Source organism: Platalea leucorodia (assembly GCF_965183815.1).
Source record: "Platalea leucorodia genome assembly, chromosome: 6".
NCBI classification, from domain to species: domain Eukaryota; kingdom Metazoa; phylum Chordata; class Aves; order Pelecaniformes; family Threskiornithidae; genus Platalea; species Platalea leucorodia.
In genome coordinates, this window is record NC_138828.1 from 57,202,201 (window position 1) to 57,222,358 (window position 20,158).

Below are 20,158 nucleotides of genomic sequence, written 5' to 3' on the forward strand. Positions count from 1 at the left end.
CAAGTGAGATCTCAAAGTATTTAATTTAGTTTATATAATTTTATTACATCAAATTAAGTCACTCTTCATTATGCATAAGAATTAGACAAAACAGAACAAGCCGTGAGCAACATTATCCAAGACACCACCAGAAAACTGCAAGATGACCTTATTTTCTTTGTCCATCACCTATTTCATTTCCTTTTGGTCTTTACAGTCATGAAATCATTTCTCCCTATACTTCAAATTCTCCCCTTCAGAAAACCACATGTAAAAAAATTAATACAATTACCAACTTCACTATTAAAGGATCATCTTTTGTGATTGCAGATCATAATTAACAATCCTAGAAGTAATGCCTGAAGAAAGTTCTCATACCCAAGGGCAAGAATAAATAATTCAGTCTACCTTCCCTATACCTTGTGATGGAAAACTAGATAAAGACAAGACTAGTATGGGATACTTGAATTTATTCACTTCTTTGCTTGAAACCATAAGCACCAGATTCAGCAGGAACAAAATTAATGTTACTACCTTCCCTACCCTTTTTTTTAATTGAAGACACACTTCTCCTGAAACATAATTCTGTACTATTAAGCACTAACATGGCAGACGACAGAACTTCTAAAGCCAGAGAGGTAACGACATTTTGGACAGAAGTACAGCTTTAACTATAGATTTGAATAGTAAAGTATACATGTTCCAAAATATTTTAAGTTACACACCTTCTGTATTCTTTTTATAGTATAGAGACAAAGACAAAATTGCCCCTTGAACTCTTCAACTTCACGCCACACAGAACATAAGAAAAGCTTCTTTAAGACTGTTACAAAAAAGCCTCTACATTCAGTCTTGGAAAAGCTCAGTTAATGCAATTTTTGTATTCCAATGTAGATTAAATTGTTATTAGGAGGAAATTTGCATTTCACCCTTACCTGCATATTCATAGAACCATTCTAAGCATCTCTTACTTGAAAAGACTTCTTCCTCTGCTTTTATTCTAGTCGAATCATATTTTCTATACATACTTTAAAAAAGAAAGAGAAACAATTAATTAATTCACAAATTTTTTAAAAAGCCATCTTTTAGTCAACAGCCACTGTAAGCAGCAACGTTTTTCCTTTCATGAACCAGTTTACCCAACATTCTGTCCTCATATCCAGTCATTTGGGACACTGCTTAACAGAGTAAGAATCACTGAACCTAAATACTGCGTTTGCTCAGTCTGTCACATTTCAACTGATTCATAATTGTTATACATGCACATGAACTTCCCTTACAACAAATACAGACTAGTTCAAATTCAACCCCAAACTGCTTTGTCTAAGTTCAAGTAAGACTTGTGCACACCATTAGCTACCACAATCAACTGATGGGCTGCAACTTGGCTGTGGGTCTAAACCCAGAGTAATTCCATGTCACAGTCAACGCAGGTCCTACCTGTAGGTGCACATATACTTCGTGCACTTTGAATTATTAACTAAGGAGAACTGCACATACTCTGTTTGCCTCCTCAAAAAATCCTGTAAAAGGCATAAAGGCCAAAATAGACATGACCCACACTTACATTGCTCTAAAGCCAGTAGGTGGGTAACACAAAAGAACCACAGAGAACAGGTTACAGGTCCTTACTGACAATAACTCAAGGAACCTCATTCATCATGGGGTAAACAGTTATCTGAAAAGCTAGATCCATAGCGTTCCTTCCCCACCCCCCTGCCCGAGATGACCGGCAAGGTAATGCTCTCCTTTGACAAGAAGTATAAGGAATTTTAACTACACTCAGGAAACAACACCGAAGTACCAGTCTCCTGAATTTAGTATCTGAAACACCTAAAACACAAAAGGTATAGCAGATGTTGATGAGTTACTCCTGTTTAGACTTCTCTGAAACAGAAGCAGTATCATTTGTGCCTGTTAGAGGAAAGAGACTCAGCAGCCCAAGCAGTGGCTCACTGTTGCATTCTCTGATCCATTTCCACCACTTCGCAGTAGCTTGGCCTCATAAAGGCTGAAAAGAGCTGAGCAACAAATGGCTTAGACTAGAGGAGGTAGCCAAGAATGGCTCTGTAAGTGTTCCAAGCATGCAGCCCTTCCTCTTATAGTGTCAAACCCTGCTGGGAGAAGGACAACAAAGTGGCTAATTGCTTCAAGGAGAATTCTGAAACAACTTGATGAAATTAATTTGGAGTTGATGTCATCACCATTTTGCCCTTCTAGAAAGACATGTAAAAGCTACACTTACAAGCTTAGAGTGCACTGATGCCACCATCCTCCATCTAGCTCGGCTATCAGCTCTGAGGAGCTGTAGCTAGAAGACAACAGCACACAGATGATTCTGACAGTAATCCAAAGAACTACTTCATGTTTATTGTCATAGTTCCTTTAAAGCAACTAACCATTAGAAAAATAAAACTAGTCAGAGCAAAATAATAAATTGCTTATTGGAAGACAAATACAAATGAGGCTCTTATGAAATTTCAAGATGGAAAGAAAAATTAACACTGTACTGAAACACACTGATCTGCAACAAACTGAAACACTGCAGAAAAATGCCAGCCATACATGTCTCAAACGCATATATTCACATAACCACAATTTGTAGGTTGGTTTTTTTTTTTTTTTTTCATTTTGAAAACACTTTTTTCTAATTGAGTTACCTACTTTGTATAAGCTTTACTGCAGTTGCAAAGGAACAGGATGACAGCACTGCCCAGTAAGTAAACAACTAAGCCAGAACGTAGAAGTCAGAGTTGGAACAATTTTTTTTTTTTTTTTTTTTTTAAACACACATCTGATAACTTAACATTCTCATACTTGCAGAATGAACCATGATTATGAAAGACCTATCCAATATTTTTTAGGCTATTCTGAATTCAGAGGAATCAAAAAAATGTCTTGAGACAAAGAAAGGAGGCATTCTGCCACTTTGGCAAAAGTCTAATTATTCAGTGTCCCCTTTTTTGTAGCAAACAAACGTGACAAATTCCAACTGGAATACCAAGTTGAAAATTGACTGTAGTAGGAGCTAGTCAACATCTTTATTCTATTCTATTTACCCAAGAAGCCTGTAAGAGCACTGCTGGGACCCAGGACAGGCAAAGCTAATTTGGTTCCCAAAGACAGACATTCATCACAAGACTCAATGTTTTTTCTTACAAAGGGATGATAACCAAGTGCCTCGCTCTGCTTGTTCACATAACTCACCAATACACATTAACTGTCAGTATGTGAACAGTGGATTTGGGAAGGAACCCTGAAGAAACAAGTTTATTGACAGAGCTCTAGGTCATCCAAGGTATTTCAGAAAAAAGATTCCTGCATCTACAAGTGGCAGAGCTAAATACTGGAGCCTGAACCAAGACACCAATGACAGGAGTATGTGTAAGAGGAATGGTGAACGAGAACAGAAAAATCCAGCCCTTTTTATACATTCACTGCATCAACGCATAGCAAGTTTTCAGAGGACTGATACGGGACTGAAAGTCATTTGTTGTGCTTAAGGCTAAGGTCATTGTTTAGGAACTGCAGGAAACAATATTCATTAGTAGGTCCATGTGCCCATCATGTGGCCAAGTAACTCCAAGCAAAATGCCTTGGCCTCAAACTTATCATTGTTCAAAAAGCTCAATATCTGACCACTGGAGTTTGATTTTTGAGAAACTAGAACTGATTACAGATCTTCCAACCTGTGCTGGTAAGAGAAATTACTTCAAAAATTCAGAAAATAACATCAGAAGGGATATAATCTTGAGCTATCCCAGTCTCTGCTACAAGCTAATTCAGTCATTAAAAGTGCAGGTGACACCATATCACATTTGTAATGTAAACAGACTATGCATGGCCAGAAGTATAAAACCATACAACAAAAATGGCTGGATGAATCTCAGATGCCTTTCTCTCATCCTAAAAGGAACTATGGCAGATCACATATTCTGCAAGACAAGGATCACTTGAAAAGGAATAGGACAGAAACAAGTAACACCAATGCAGACCCAGTATTAGTGATCCCTCATGTATAAAGATGAAGCCTGTGCTCTCCCTGCTTACTCCAGACACCAAATGAGTTTCTCCCCCCAGTGCAGCCAAACCAGCTAGGTCTATTATCAAGAAACTCCTAGTCCCTGCAGTGCCTGGTGAAGCAAGATGAGCAAGGAGATACAAGCAAGTGAGTAGACAAGTATCTGAGATTACAGCCTAGGACAACTCGGTGCAATTATCAGAGCAAGCCCAAAATGGCAGCACAGGGTAAAGGTGATTCCAAAGACTGTCCTCTGAACTATCATTAATACCAATGGGATTTTCTCAAGAACGTATGTGCAGAGGATAAAAACACAAACTGCCAGAGACCTCTGGCATCCACGTTGTGGCTTAGAATATTTCTCATATCTTTGGAATTTCTCTGTACATACTGCAAGATGATGTGCCTTGTCTTTGTGCTAAGGAGAGTGTCTCTTGCTATGCAGACAAATACAAACTGACAGAGTGCACAGGGTAGATATCCGAATACACTGGGAGCACCAAACATCTACTGAAGAGATAAGAGTTTCAAACAGCAAGTCCTCAACAGCTCGCAGCTTCCTCAAGATGACCAGCACCAATACCTTCAAAGAGACCATTACGCTGACCATGTTACAGTTTGGCAATTTGCTTATGCATTGATGGTCCATAAGAGGAACCTGCAGAGTTTCAGTCACACGTCAGAAGTGAAAGAATGCACTTGCTCAGAGTGTGGAGGAGAAGAAAAAAAAAAAAGAGGGGGAGAAAAAAAAAAAGTAAAAACCCTACAGACACGTTCCATAAAGGAAGGGCCAATGACTATACCTGGTACTTTTGATACCAAAACTTTTTACCACTGTCAGAGAATGCTGACACTGGAACGGGATTGCCAAAGGGTGTTTTCTCTATCATCAGAGCTAGAAAGGTGCGTGCAGAACTTTTTCCCAGAGTGTCTGCTATACCTCTCACTACTGGACAACAGCAAACTCCAAGCCTTTGCGTTTAGAATTACCCTTCCATTTCTGAACCCTGACACGCTACCTATCAGGAACAGCACGTTAAAAAAAAATTACCTATGGGCAAAGAGTATGTGTCTCTCAGATGAGATACATATGCAGGTACAATGACTCAGAAAAATCTTTACTTGAAAAATAATAGTTTTTATTAGTTTAGCATGACACTGTCAGTGGCAGGACAGTGACAGCAGACTTCAAAAAATGTTTCTTTATATTATAACCAATATCCCCTTAAGGAGCATCTAGCTTTTTCTTTTTTATTATCTCTTTCTAACAGCCATTTTACCAACTAGAGAGAGTAAAGAATGTGGGACAGGGCAGGGAAAATGCAACATGAGATTATCCTGCCTAAATTTTGTAAAAGTGATATCAACTACTTAATGACATTTAAATGAAGTTATTTTCTCAGAAATGCTTGCGTCTCCATCACGACCTAATAGCTGACTCATAACATCCATTTTTAAACTTATCTTTGAAACACTCTCATGAGCTAGGTAATTGTAATATCCCTGCAATAAAGATAAGACAATGTAGTTTATAATTGGAAGTGCTATAGGTAGATGTAAACAAACTAATTAAAAAACCCGAGTACCTAGGCCTGTTATGTTTCTTTAAATACACGATCATCCTTATCTTTTCCAGATTATTTTCCTCCATTCATAACTGTTTTGGTGGGAAAGCAAAAGCATGAAAATTTCATCTAGGTATTATGGGGTGACTAGGCAAGTCATCGTAAGAGTACATGGTCACTGCCAACAAAAAGAACAAGGTCACGGTAACTCTCTTCAGTCTACTGCAGTCTTCAAAGTTGGGTATCTACTCCTGCTCTGAGCATGCTTCAACTGTACTGGAATTTGTTAGAGCTCCACCTACCACAGCAGCAACTCTGGGCTGTGCGGCTCCAGAACATTCAAACCGAGATCAGCAAAAGCATGGAGTTTAGGTCACACAAAACATTCTCTTGATTGTGGAAGCTCATTTAAGGGAAAAAAAAAAAAAGAAAAAATAAGAAAAAAAGGGTACAGTTTATTATGGTAAGTCAAAAATTAACCCCTCATGAAGATTTACAGCCTGCTCATTTCAGATGGTCAGTGTTTACTGAATGAAAACACTAAGAAATTTACCAACAGTAGCTTTGTTTCTGTGCAACCAGATCTTATTCAAAGCCTTTACCTCATTTTATTTGAGCTTCGAACTGAGTAGCTAACTGCTTTCAGATTATTTATATTTTGAAAGATGCAAACATTTGATTGAAGAAGACGCCCCCTGCTACTTCCATTAATTATAATTAATTAGTTTAACATTTTGGCTGAAAATTTTCATCAGTGCAATGCAATGAAAGTATTTTTATAAAGTCTTACCTATTCATTCACAATTATGATTTTAGCAATAGTTTCATAAATACTGTAGTAGAAACAAGGGGGGACGGGGAGAGACGTTTTACAATTTGCAAGGCATGACAAAGACTGTCTAAAGCAACCCTCAGGACAAATTTACTTGACTGGTAAGTTTTATGAATGAACATATCTTATCTCTCCCTATTTATAGACTTACAACCATCTCAATTTCTAAATCAATGTTTTGAACTTCATCAGGCTTACTTAAGAAGCAGTATGTATAACGGCATACATGCCGATAGCCACATCTCCAGTTTAAGTTTCTTCAGAACTATTAAGTGAAGTTCACTGAAAAGGTGTAGAAATAGGGAAAATTACACCTGTGTGTACTTGAAAAACCTCTATGTCAAGGAATAAGGTCTAGACATCTATGACAGTTGGTAACACAGGCTGCCTGCGTGGGGCAGGACCAAACCAGTTAGTGAACAACAACAGAATAAAAAAAAAAACCCTCTCAACACTAAAGGTTTTGAAAACTTCTAAGGTTAGTACACTCCCATGTTACCTTCCCATGTTAATAATAGTGTTGACTGTGTTTTCAAAACTTATGTTTTTCCACGACAGAGTATGGAGCTTACTACTCAATAAAGAAAATACATTTTTCATGTTAATAGGCCCTTATGTGGTCCGTACACACATCTAGGATTAATTAGACTCTAGATCTAATTGCCTGAAAACATAACTTTCAGGGAAGCAGATAAATATTCTAGTTTTCTTCCCTCTAAGGTCCAAATATCCATTACTGTAAGATTTTTGCCCTCAGCATGATTCGGGAATAAGGAGTAGAATTATTTTTTAAATAAGACTATCAGAAAGAAGACATTATGTCATATAGCTCATTTTTCCCTAAGGAAAAAGCCACTATTTGGCTAGAGATTGTGTAACAAATACACAGCATTAGATAATTACACAGCGAGGACTATATTCTTACCTAGCAAGTATCTTTACATGAAACTTGCTTTACCTTTCCTAGGACCCTTAACACAGTAATGGAAGAGCAACATACAGAAAATGTATTTTTAACTCCAATTTGAGAATACCCTATACTGTGAGAGTTGTAAGTACAATAAAGTCAAGACTGTCATACTGAGAGGAAAATACAAACTAAGCCTTCGAGTCATTATGTTCTGGTGAGTGTGCGCTAAACCGTTTACTTCCAATAGCTATTCTTTAAGAGGATAAATCTTACTGTGATCCAGAAACGAATACATCGAGTTCTTTTCATTATACATCATCTGGTATAAAAATTTCCTCCCATTAAAACACTGCATTCATGGTTCACGGTGACATTATGAACATTAATTAACAGAATTCAAGCTCTTATTATGTAAGGATGGGATGCTAAAGAACATGTTTGGAACCTGTATTTTCCATAATCAGTCTATGCATGAGATCAGTATTTCCAGATAACTTCACTAACAACTAGATTTGTTCCTATAAATGTTTTTCCTCAATAGCCAATGTCATTATTCCACTAATCCTTCCAAGATGAGGCTGTATCCCTAACAGCCTGGAACTGAGGGTGAAGGATATTACAAGCTCCCTGGTATCAGATGTGTTTAAGTTTGTAAGTTTAGAAATCATCTTCTCTTTCAGCAGAGCCCTGCTGAAATAAACTTTCTGGAAAGAATACATCTCTCAAAAATATTACTATCATAGTTGAAGAGGTTATAGGAACACACCGCAAATAGCAAAGACTGAAAATATCACCCAAGAAAACTATCCACATAAGGATTAAAAAAAAAAAAAAATTCCTTTGTATGGAGAAACCAGGAGGAATCATCATCATTTGGTCTCTGCTGTGATAACACCATTAATGATGACACTCCTTTGATAACCTTCAGACTACTACCTAACATTTTTGCACTGGAAGCAAACAGGAGACTTACAATTACTGAATTTATTTGTTAATGTTGCCCCTATAAGTTTGCCACTGTAACTGAAAAACATACAAAACTTAATGATTCCATAAGCATTTGAAGTGACAAATCACCTCTGTTAGGAAATACAGTCTCCTCCGGAGAGCACACATTGTATTTTTTCATTGAAAGTAGACATTCAAGAACAGACGCTGCCTACCTTTTTTCCTAATACAGAATCCACACAGGCTAATGTCCCTTGAAGGCTTATCCTGAGTTACTAGTACACAGCTGCTAGGAAGTCTGCCTCTAAAACAGAAGCAATGGTAAAGAACTGGGCCTAGAAGCCCCTTATTCCATAAACTGGCACTGCACTATCCATACTGTTTTTATTGTATACAGTATTCTCTGCATACAATGTAAGAGGAAATGACTTTGAAAATGACTAGATCTGCTACAGTACACTGCTGTAGAAGTTTCTGATTTCAGATTGATTTCTGCTTGACAAACTGAGATGTCTGACCTCCATGACCAAACATGACAGGCATGAGCTCCGCCTGACAGTCAAGCATGGAAGTAGGAGACGACCTGCTCTTTGTCTAACTTGTTCAAAGAAGGTTACAGAGGCATAAGCCAAATTTGAAGAAATCCTTCCTTGAAAGAAAATAGAGCTCCAAGACTGAGCTGAATGTTCAGCAAATGATTTCATATTGCCAGTCATACTGAAATAAAAACTGTTTTCTTGAAGACCAAAACAAAAGAAACATATACACTGGGAAGCAAAGAAAGCCCAAAAACCTTTAAAAGTTAAGAAGGAAGACACATAAAAATTGGAACCACATCAGAGAAGGATATTCCCCTGTGGCCCATGACTGGCAGATCTGGTTTCACCTCCACTTCTAAAAGCACGCCGAGGTCTTCCTTTTAATAAAGCCTTACATGGCAGTAGAACGAAGACTAGATCCATTAGTTACAAACTGAAAGGCAGATATAAAAAAACCCCAAAAATCCTTCAAATTATGCTTTCAAAAGCTCTTAAATTGTTGTATATATATATATGCACTACTGATAGAGTAAGAAATCAGTTTCTCATAATTTTCTTATTTGAATTACACAAATCGGTATCTCCTACCTACAGACAACCTTACTTTCTAGGGGTTTGGGGCTGTTTTGCTTTACCATCAGTGTCTTGGCAAAGGGAGGTAGAGTTAAATTTCGTGAACCTCTCTACTGAGATTCTAGAAACATTCTGTCCTCATTTCGCTTCCATATTGTATGCATATCTTTGAATAAGCTGTAATGTCCTCTTATCAACTATTTACCTTTTATATTTTATTATTTCTGAAAAGCAACAAAAAATATTAAGGACAGGTACTACTTTTTTGTTCTTGCTAGTGTTACATATGCAAAGCAATGAAAGGGAGAGTTGAAATCTCTTTCTTCTTCTGCATCAACAGATCATTAAATAAAATTCCAGTGCAGCTACAGTTGTGCAACCCTATTAAACACAATGGAGTTACAGAGGCATAACCAGAGGCTTAATTTGGCTACCAGCATTTTTCTTACTCATGCTAGAGAACAAAAAGGAAAGCACCCAGCCTGATTTCAGGCTGACAGTTAGGAGAGAAATGCATCTTTTTACCTTCCTGAAGATACTTGTTACGGAAGCATGTGTTTTCTGAGTCACCGCTAATACATGAATGTAATAGAGCTCAAATTGTACTGACTCACACAGTGGCAACCAAACTTTCTGGCTGTATACGTCACTTTTCGACGTCAGGACAGTCCTGCACCTATCATGCAGGAGTGTACAGTCCTGTACTCCCACAAGTTCTAAATTTAGTACACATAAATAGTGACTATCTTGCACACAAGGAGCACATTCAATTGTGTCTGAATGACTGAGGCTGACTGAACATACACATACTGAAAATCCAACACTTGCAGAAGCCTCACCTATGCAACACCTATGCCAAAAGAACACACTGCTCGTGCACACAGTTATAACCCCCTTGCGCTTCTGTTGCCCAGAGGGAAGTTGAGCAGCACCACCTCAATCACCAGTCCACCGCTGGCTATCACCTTGCCTGGGCAATCTTCACCTTTCCCTTACAAGACCAGCATCAAATCACAACACAACAGGGAGAGACTAGCAGGACTTCAAGTAAGGAGTGAGTGGGCTACAACTGCATTCACTTTTCTGACAGCCTGCAGATTGAGAATGCCTAATCCAGATCTTACGCATGTATACAGGAAGATACTGTATCTCTTAGAAGTTGTTTTTGAACAAACAAGTATGTCTATTTTGACAGCTGGCAAACTAGAGCAAGGAGAAGTTCCCTACAAGCTTCTTGTATGACTAGAAAATGGTGAGATGCAAACTGACTCTAGATGTGCTTATCAATATCCCACAGTTCAATCACCGGCTATGGTTCCAAATTGAGAAACCAAGCAAATTTGAATACCATTTCCATTAGTAATTAAAAACATGATCATATCAGCTATTCAACTTTAGATATTCCATCAGTCTTAGCTCATGGTAAGATGACATACCCATCATGTCTACTTTTCTTAGCAGATAAATCATCTCCTGCTGCAGGTCTCCTCTTTTTCCTTGGAGGCATCACTTTACTAAAGCAGTCTGATGAACTGCAAGACCGGAGACTTCCTACAGAGGGAATTAAAAACACCAGTACAAGAAATGAAACTGTTGCAGACCAGTTAAACTCTGTCCACTAATAGGCATATTACAAAGGGAAGGGAAGGGAGGAAGTTAGCGGATTTAAAAATTACAAAAGAAATGGTCTCCTTTCAATGGCGAAATCCATCTCACTTTTACATGGTGCTCCATGACCAGCTTTCAGTTAAGGCCAAAAGTACTATATCAAAATGTACAGTAGTGCTAGTGCTACTTCAGTCCAACAAAAGGCAAGAAGTGAGACTATCCTGAAGAAGTATTTAAGTCCTCGAAAAGGCATCCTTATTTTTAGTCATTTATCCAAATCAGAACTTCTAAAGAGTTGTTCATTACTTTTGGAAATACATATGACTCAAAAACTAGAGCACCTACCTCTAGAAAACAGAACCTTTTTCTTTTTAAGCCCCAAGTTTTTTGTGATACAGAGAGCAAGGGGTAGGAAAGGTTTTGTTTGTTTGCTCTTTGGTTTTGTTTTTTCTGATTGTTTTCTTTCTTCTTTTGGGGGATGGACAGACAGACAGGAAGAGATATTCAGCAACCACTAGGGGAAAAAATAAGTGGCTTGCTGTATCATTTGGACTGGATAGTTCTCAAAGAATGAAGGTCCCCAAGTAGGAAACAGCCAATTCAAGACACTGATGCCTAGCAAGTGGCAGTCTTTTCCTCCCCTTCTCTCAGCTACATACTCTTATGTCTCTGGTGACTCTTCAGTGTGCCAATCCAGTTCACCAAACCTGTAGATAATTAACCCAAGCAAAAAAGAATAACAACTTTCTGTACATTAGCACAAGAAAGAGCACAGGACCAGCCCTTTTGACCACAGCAAGTCGTTAAATTGCCTTTGCTGTCTCATGAAAACAGTAGGCTAACACTCCAGGCAAAATTTTGTCCTACTTTCATGTGCTGAAGACCATATGGACACCTGAGAAAGGTGTGTCTAAGAGCAGCTCAAAGAGCTATCAAAGGTCTAAGTGTTACACAGAGAATTTTAAAAGGAAAGGAAGAGAGAGGTGAGGGATAAAAATCCAGACACAAAGCGATGCCAAAGAAACTTGCAAGAAAATATGAAGAACTCCAGCATGCCTAAGCTACCTTCTCTTAGTTTCAACAGCATCCAAGTTTAGCTATACTTTATTAAGACGCTCACAAAATCTTTTCTTTTAAATCACAGCACAGAAGCGAGCAATAAAACTTGGACTACTTTTTGACATCAAGGGAGCAGACTGAAATCAGAGGCCCAATTCCCAACAAATACTAACGGCAATCTTTTGCTTACCTATTCTTCGTATCTTTGAAAGTCTCTCTCCTGTTATAGGAGAAACACATGTAAGGAACCTTACAGCCTCACAGGCTTTGCTACATGTATTTTATTTTAAACATGCACTGAAACTATTACACATATCAAAGTATGGATTCTTCTAGTATCAGGCAAGATGTTCAAACCAGTTTTTTACATCAAGATGAACTAATTTGGTTTCAACTGATAAAGCTTTTGCACTTAGTATGCCTTCTTTGGTCTTACCTTTCTATTAATTTCTATTAAGAAAAAAATCATTCTCTCCAGTTCAAGAAATACTCTTTCCAATTCAAAAATTCTTCCTATATATTCCTTTTTTTTTTTTTTTTTTACCCTGAAGCTCCCCCACCCTAGCATCCTCCCAGGAAAGTATGGCCATACCTACACTATCTTTTAGAAAGACAGTTTTAAGTATATTGCAAATTCAAATTATAATTTAACTACTTATAAAAAAAAAACCCTTCCAAGCATTATACTCCATAAACTACTATCACACGAAAAAAATCAGAAGAATATACTTCTAGAAGCACTGTCCAGAAAAAGTTACAAAAGGAAATTAACAATAATAATATTTATCTTCTTCTCACCAATATCAGATATATTTGAAACAGGTAAGCCAGAGACCATCAGAAACTCACAGTACACCCGATGCATTTTACTACCCAGATTAAAGAAGCTAAGGAACCTGAACTGCTCAATGTCATTTGTTCCATCTGATTATGCCTGCAAATTAATGACACTGCAAAATTGTATTCCCATAAGTTATTGAAAGTGTGATGCTTTATGGCTTTTTAGATCAAGTTTTTAAAGACTCTGCCAGTAAGTATTTTTTTAAAACCTACACAAAAGTAAAAACACTTAAGATGACAGCAGAACTTAACAGATGGCTAGACACAGCCAACAGACTCAGACAGACACTAAACTTAATAAATGAAAACATGTGCTAATGAACACCTTGCTTCAGAAAACATGTAGGTATTTGAGAACAACCTGTAGCTATCTCATTGCTTTGAGAGCAACTTGATTGTTTTTAAATGCCTTTCTATTTAAAAAAAAAAAAAAAAAAAAATCTATTTATGATGGCCACAGCCATTGGATGCTGGTAAAATGCAAGAAAAACCACCACCACCCCCACTGGGTTTGTCCAGTTTACTGGTTATTTGATTGGGAAAAGAAATATGCAAGGCCTCTGTGAAAAGAGAAGCATAGCAAAAGATGAAAATAAAATAAATAAAAATAAAGAAAAGTAAAAATAAAAACAGTTCTAGAACAGGAAAATAATTTTGTCAGATCTGCAACCCCATACAAACCAAAGAATTTAACCTATGAATTCCTGCTTGAAGACTTTTCCTCATTAAGTGATTGGACATTTTTAGGAAGATGCTGAACTTGTTTTAAAGGCTTAAAATGAGAACAGAATTCACCATAACCCAATTTCTCCAATGACTCTTATGAAAAACTTGTACCCTTTCTTGGTTTGAATGTATCTAGTTGCAGCTCTCAAACTGACAGAAAAGGGAAGAAAAGAGATAGCTCAGAAATTGGTAAGTGGCTATCAAACACACATGTACACCCCGCTCACGCACAAGCACACACACACAGAGACACCAGGTGGACAAACATATTGTACATGCTTTCAGAGATTTAACATCTTAATAACTGAGGTTTGGACCAAGTCTTCACTATGTTTTAACTGTTGAATGACCTCTAAATTACTGAAAAACACAGTACAAGAATGTTACTTTAAAAATATTTCCTTTTGTTACTAGAATCAGTATACTGAATTTGAAGTGCAGTTATAATTTCCCTGTAACAAACTCTGAAAGTTAAACCACCAGAGTATTTCTATCTTTTATTTCCATCTAAAGCTAAAAACTATCAGAGTTTGGGGGTTTTTGTTTAAATTCTTGCAATTTTTTATTTTACAGTATAGCTCACTAAGTAGCATCAATATTAACCTTTCTTACACAGACCTTTCTAATTTGAAATGTAATTTCTAGGTCTAGCCTTTCACAGCTAATTTCACTTCTCAAAGGTCTGATCATCTGCAAATGAACATGCAGCTCCCTCTGACTTCATGCAAAGTTTGACAGGAACTTTACTTACCAAGTGCAGCTTCTCTGATGTGATTATCTTCAAAGTTTCTTACTCCTGGGTCTCAACTCAAGATTGGCAGAACCCTCCTAGTTCTCACTGTTTTTTTGACACTTGAAGCTAGCATTTGCAAGGTAGAGCCTCCAAATGGCTGCTGAATAGGCCACGATCAGCCAAAAGCCTGCCGAGTATAAATGTTGTTTGCCAAACGTTCTATTCAGTACTTCCAAATTTGCAGGAGACAAAGCTACCAAGGGGAAATATCAACTCAAGAGCCAAAATTCACCCTAAGAAATTTAAAACAATATGCAAGATAATCACCACAAGGAAGGGACACTCCTAGAATAGGAACAAAACCAGAACAAACAAAAAAGAAAAAACAGAGGTCAATAAATAAGAATTCTACAAGCTGTGTCCCTACAGAAGTGATTTACAAACATGTAATTTTCACCTTCTCTCTAGATAATGCCTGTGAATAATCCTGCTCTTCTGATGCTTAAGTAGAGGGATGTTTCAAAGGAAAAATAATTAGAAACTGTGAATGCTGAAGCAATTGGAAAGATATTGCTGCTTGCTTAATGATGCAACAAGACCACCACAAACACAGTTAACAATCATCATTTTTCAGATACAAGATGAGAAAACTAAGATACTCATCAAAACATCGAACAACTTGCAATCTTGTTGTAAAAGGAAAAATCATCTTCTCTATCTTGAATTCCACACTACAGAATTGCATTGGACTCAAGAGGGTTTTCTTCTCTAAAACAACAAAAAAATAGTAGAGGCAAAAGTAATTCCCCCCCCCCCCAGCTTCAAGAACAGCAATGAAGCCTTGTTTTTGTTGAAGACATTACTTCATTCTTTTAAACAAGCCAGGTGACAACAGGAAGTGTACTTTTACTTCTAAAGACATTTTCGTCTGGATAGGTAAATAAGTCACAATTTAATAACCAAATCATGACTTTAAGCTATTAACAAGTTGCTAGATTTGCAGTTATGACATAAAAAATCCTATTATTTTAAGTTCTAGAGGGAGAGTTTTCCAAGTTAATGCATATACATACCAGAAGAAAAAGAAATTGTTTACAGAATTTGAATGCCTGCTTTTCTTACCCCTACAAGCAGCTGAAAAGGCAAAGGCCCATGACACATTTATAGCCTACTTTATTTTTTAGATATATATGCACACTGAATGCTAACACATTTTATGAGACTGTAATCATTACAGGAGACTGGAATTTTGAAGCGAGGTCCATCTTAGCTCCCAAATCACTGAAGTAATTTTGAAACTGCCACCCTCTAGCTCTTAGATATTTAAGACCTGGTTCCAGAAAAGAAATCTGGCTAATACTTAGAAAAGACATAATTTGCTTAAATTAATTTAGATGTCCAGTACATTTATTGTTAGCTCAGAAACAACGGATTTGAAATAAATGTAATATGCACTAAAAGCTCATTATAACTATTAACCTAAAATTGAAATATTCATTTTTTTCAAATAGCTTTTAGAAATCTCAACCAAGCTTAGATATGCATTTATTGACTCATCCCAAAAGCAGGGCCCACAACGTGATAACATTAATCAGGACAGTTATGTCAGAAAACAAATAGCAATCTTTAAGGATAAGGCTTGCTCCAGAAGATGCAGAGTGAAAAAAACAAAACAAAACAAATCCTCGAAACTTTAAAAAAAAAAAAAAATAATCTTTAGATGAGTTTGGCAACACTCAAATAATCTTCTGCGACAGAGTTATTAACATGACTTTCAAATGAGTTCTGGACATAGAATCTCAAATTCACAGTATCTATGCAGTTCTATAAATTGCATAACAAAATTAATAGGTCTTGACACTTCTTACTATGCAGTCAGTAATACTGAAATAGAAGATCCAAAAATTTAGGCACATCGAAATCAAACAATTTGCACAAGTAATTCTTCTTAGATTTACATAAGGCTCTCTAGTAAGATGTTTCAGAAGTGTCAAGTCCCATACAAAATGGACACGGGAGACTTCACTGTACTATATTCATAATTGCCGAAACAGCTCCTTGCATGTGTATTTCTCCTCATATGAGGAAAACCAAGCACACATTTCGACTGAATTCGCCTGGAAGTTATGCAAACACTGGGACTTCATCTTTTTTTACAAGGAGACATAAAACAGGGCAGAAGTAAGAAATACAGGAATGAAATCTGGAGATGAGGAGCCTGCCAGTATCAGCCTCTACTTTCAGTTGTCATTTCATACTTGTTCCTGGTTTGAAAGGTTCTTTTACAACCATTGTAAAAAAATTACACTCTACTGGGATTTTGTGCCCAAACTCATTCAACGGGCATGTTTAAGCTTTTGAAACAGCTTAATCCAAACAATACAATGCAGGCAATAGGATAGCCATGAGTGTCAGTATAAAAGAAGTTCATCAAACCCAGTAACATGCTCAAACACCTTCCACTAGAGATAATGAGAGCTCTGAGGCTCATTTCTTATACTGACCTTTATGACAGAAGCGCTAGGCAAGAGATAAGACAAATTCCAAATACCATAAGCACGCCTGCTTGTCTTGATTGATTACTGACAGAAGGGGACTACCTCAATGCTTTACAACAGCTTTTTGTGATCAAAAGCAAACAAAGATTACGGAATGTATTTTCATACATGAAATCAGTATGCATCTGTGTTTGAGCACCTGCATCAATAAGGGGAAAATTCCAAGTCTCCATCAGGAGATGGAAGAAGACATCAGTTCTAACATATGGACAATAAAACCTCTGACTGACTTGAACTACCTGCCTCAATCTCTTTTGCAGAGGTTTTTCATCTACATGATCAGTTAATTTCAAGTATCAAACCCCTAACCACACTGAAGGAAAATATTTGATAGAAGCCTTTTGTGGCTAGGGTAAGATAGTTCAACTATGAAACAAAGTCACCCCTCGCAGTATGGAGGAGGGTACATAAGCCCTAAGTGAGCTCTGTCCAACCCCTAATAATGCAGTCCTATGCATCTGTTCGCATTTGGCTCAGCTAAGAGTGCTAGATTTACAAGTGCGTCCTAGAAATCTCCAGGAGGAGCTGACAGCTCTCTCCACTTTCTTAAGTGCTCAAGGTAACATCAGCAAACATAGCCAGCACCTCAGGACAGAGAAAAACTTTTAGACAGATGGTAGGAGAGATATGGTCAGTTTTAAAGAACAGTTTTGCTGAGTGATCAGGGCTTGAAGCCAGTAAGTTATTTTCCTTCCTCCTTACGTATCATGCCTGAAACACAGAAAGGAAGGAAGAAAAAGAAATCAAGGAAGACACCACCTCATAAGTAACAAGCACAAAAGGAGGTAACAATTGTTGCAAGATATCAAGTCACAAAGCACAAATGCTGATGAATCAAGAATGGCAGCAAGCTAGTACCAGGCATCCGAGATGAAGGACTCGAAAAACGATGACATTTTATTGAACAGAAAACAGATTTGGACTAATAAGTAGCCCTTAGACACTGACTGAGAATCTGCACAAGAAACAGGAACAACCTGCATCAAAACCACTCAAGAAAAAAGCTGGGTTGTTTGGAGCACAGCATTTAAACTCGGTCACAGGCATCACAATAGCCACAAGAGGTCTTGCATCTGCTTTGTTCTCACTCATGCTCTTTCAAGAGTCAAAACACTGTAAGAACATGGATATTCTGCTAGTCTAATGGGTTGAGTCCAAGGAGTGAGAGAAATTTTTCATGAAGTCTTCTAAAGTACTTACACTAACAAACAGTAAAATGACAGATACTGCTGAAACCTGTGTGAGTCCTTCACAACTGCATAAATTAAAAGCATGAACATTTTGAAGAAAACTTTAAAAAATCTTGGCACTTGTTTTCTAAAACTCCTTTAGCTTTCTAAAACGTAATTTTCAGTTATGTTAGAGAGACTTCTTCGAGGGAGCGTGTTTAAATTGTTTCAATCTATTTCTACTACATCCCTATTAAATACCTGTCTGGTGATCGTCTTGACCAACGTCCTCTGTCAGATTCTGCAAGAGAGTAGGAATGATACAGTTAAACAAGATTGTTATCTTCATTGTTCACTTTTGGTTTTAACCTTTATTTGATATTAATATTCATCTCAATTACTTAAGGAGCATCTAGCTAAGACTGCAGAGCCTTTGTGTTTTCAGTTCATATTTACCTAAAAAGTTACCCTTGCACATTTACCTGAAAAGTTCAAGGATAATCTTTAAATAATTTGAAAAATATTTTTGATTTTATCAAAAACATATCAAACTATGTTTCAAGAGAGGAAATAAATAGCCATTGGATGGGGAATTTTGCATTGGTATATTGAACAATTCCATTGATAAATGCAGCATTAGAAAGATTGAATTTACCATTTACCACAGAAATGGCTTTGCTTAAGGATAAACACACATACGTGTTCTAAAGAAAACTGATTAAAAACCAACGGAAATCTTGGAAATTAGTTACCCCCTTTTTTAGGCAGTGTCTTTTCCACTAAATTTGCAGTGTACAAACAGAAGCCATATTGGCATTTCCAGCTATGGTTGCAATAAAACATGTAAATGCACAGCAAACAAGCAGGAACAGTCTTCAAAAAAATCTTGTTTCACTCTTTGCATGGTTGTAAGAAGACAGCTTGCTCATTCAATACGTTTTCCACAAGAACTGTAAGAAATTGGATAACGATGATGATTACCATTATTTGATATATCTAGGAAAGCTTCTTCTATGGAGACAAAATCTAAATCCAATGTTGCAGTGAACAGTGCTCAAACTCCACTCAGACCCGCGGAGTATAATCTTTCACCTTTTACTAATACTGCTTATCTCTTAATGGATTCAAAACCAACAGCCTCTCATACAAAAAGGCAGTCATAGCTTTTAAAAGTGTAATCACTTAACGATTTCAATCACAAAACATTCTGGACTAAAGCCCTAGCTATTCTGTTGAGAGAAAATGGCAAGTCATTACCAGCCTATTGAGGGTGTGGTAAATCTTGTGAATATTTGCCAGTGTTGATAGGTGAGAATTCAGTTGAAAATCTAGAGGGGGGGAAAAACAACAAAAAAAAAACGTTGTAAGCTCTCTAGTTTCCAGCTGTAGCAACCGAGATCTTCATATGTTCTGGTCATTTAATAAAATCATCACACAACTATAAAATAAAAGCCATCTCAACACTTTTTCAGCATCAACATTTTCAACACCAAGTGGAATCAGTAAGTGAAATCTGCAAAAGATATCCTACATATGCATTTTTTTTAAGGCATGGATGACCATCAGTAAAATAGAACTATAGCTAATTATAGCTAAATACAAAATTATATTTTAAAAAATATTTAAAACTTTTTTCCTTTAAATTGGGAATCATCATTTCCATGCTACCCAGTCCTTCTGTTTCATCTATTCCAAAACCAATTTAAGTACCATGTAACGTTCTAAAATTACTACTAAAAATGCTAGTTTTTAAAAAAGATAAATTTTATTAATACACATGCACTTGCCTCTATACTAATTTCCTTGCAAAACTAAGTGACTGGAATACACTTACAGAGTTGAAACATGACTTTTGTAAAACGAACCAAAGGTCACAATATAGCAGCTGTTAAGACCAGAGCCAATAAAACCGAAAATAAAATATTCTCACACTTCATAAAAGAAGCCATAGCATAGATGTTAACTTTGCTTCCATGCTACAAAAATAAAACACTTGAGTTTGCTTCAGTTGCAAAAAAGTGACAAACTAATTTTTCTCTATTCTTTTAAATTCCCTGTTTTTGCTAGAAATGTGTTGAGGACAAAACTGGAAAATAAG

At 36.9% G+C, this 20,158-nt stretch overlaps 1 protein-coding gene across 14 annotated transcripts in view; it reads right to left on the reverse strand.

The window, feature by feature from the left end:
- The window catches only part of DCUN1D4 (defective in cullin neddylation 1 domain containing 4), a 43,637-nt gene that overhangs the window by 14,367 nt on the left and 9,112 nt on the right, over positions 1–20,158 (reverse strand). For 2 of the 14 annotated variants that reach the window (XM_082314904.1, XM_082314908.1), the window contains exons 2-5: positions 19,318–19,388; positions 18,322–18,361; positions 10,804–10,918; positions 915–1,006 (exon numbers count right to left, since the gene is read on the reverse strand). The exons of 1 other annotated variant lie outside the window; for it this stretch is intronic. In XM_082314904.1, coding sequence (XP_082171030.1) covers positions 915–1,006; positions 10,804–10,918; positions 18,322–18,361; positions 19,318–19,388 — 318 coding nt within the window. Of the gene's footprint in view, positions 1–914; positions 1,007–5,867; positions 5,929–10,803; positions 10,919–12,224; positions 12,255–14,351; positions 14,624–18,321; positions 18,384–18,812; positions 19,011–19,317; positions 19,389–20,158 lie in introns of those variants that run through there. 11 more of the 14 variants (XM_082314911.1, XM_082314910.1, XM_082314909.1 and 8 more) reach the window with 10 other exon arrangements.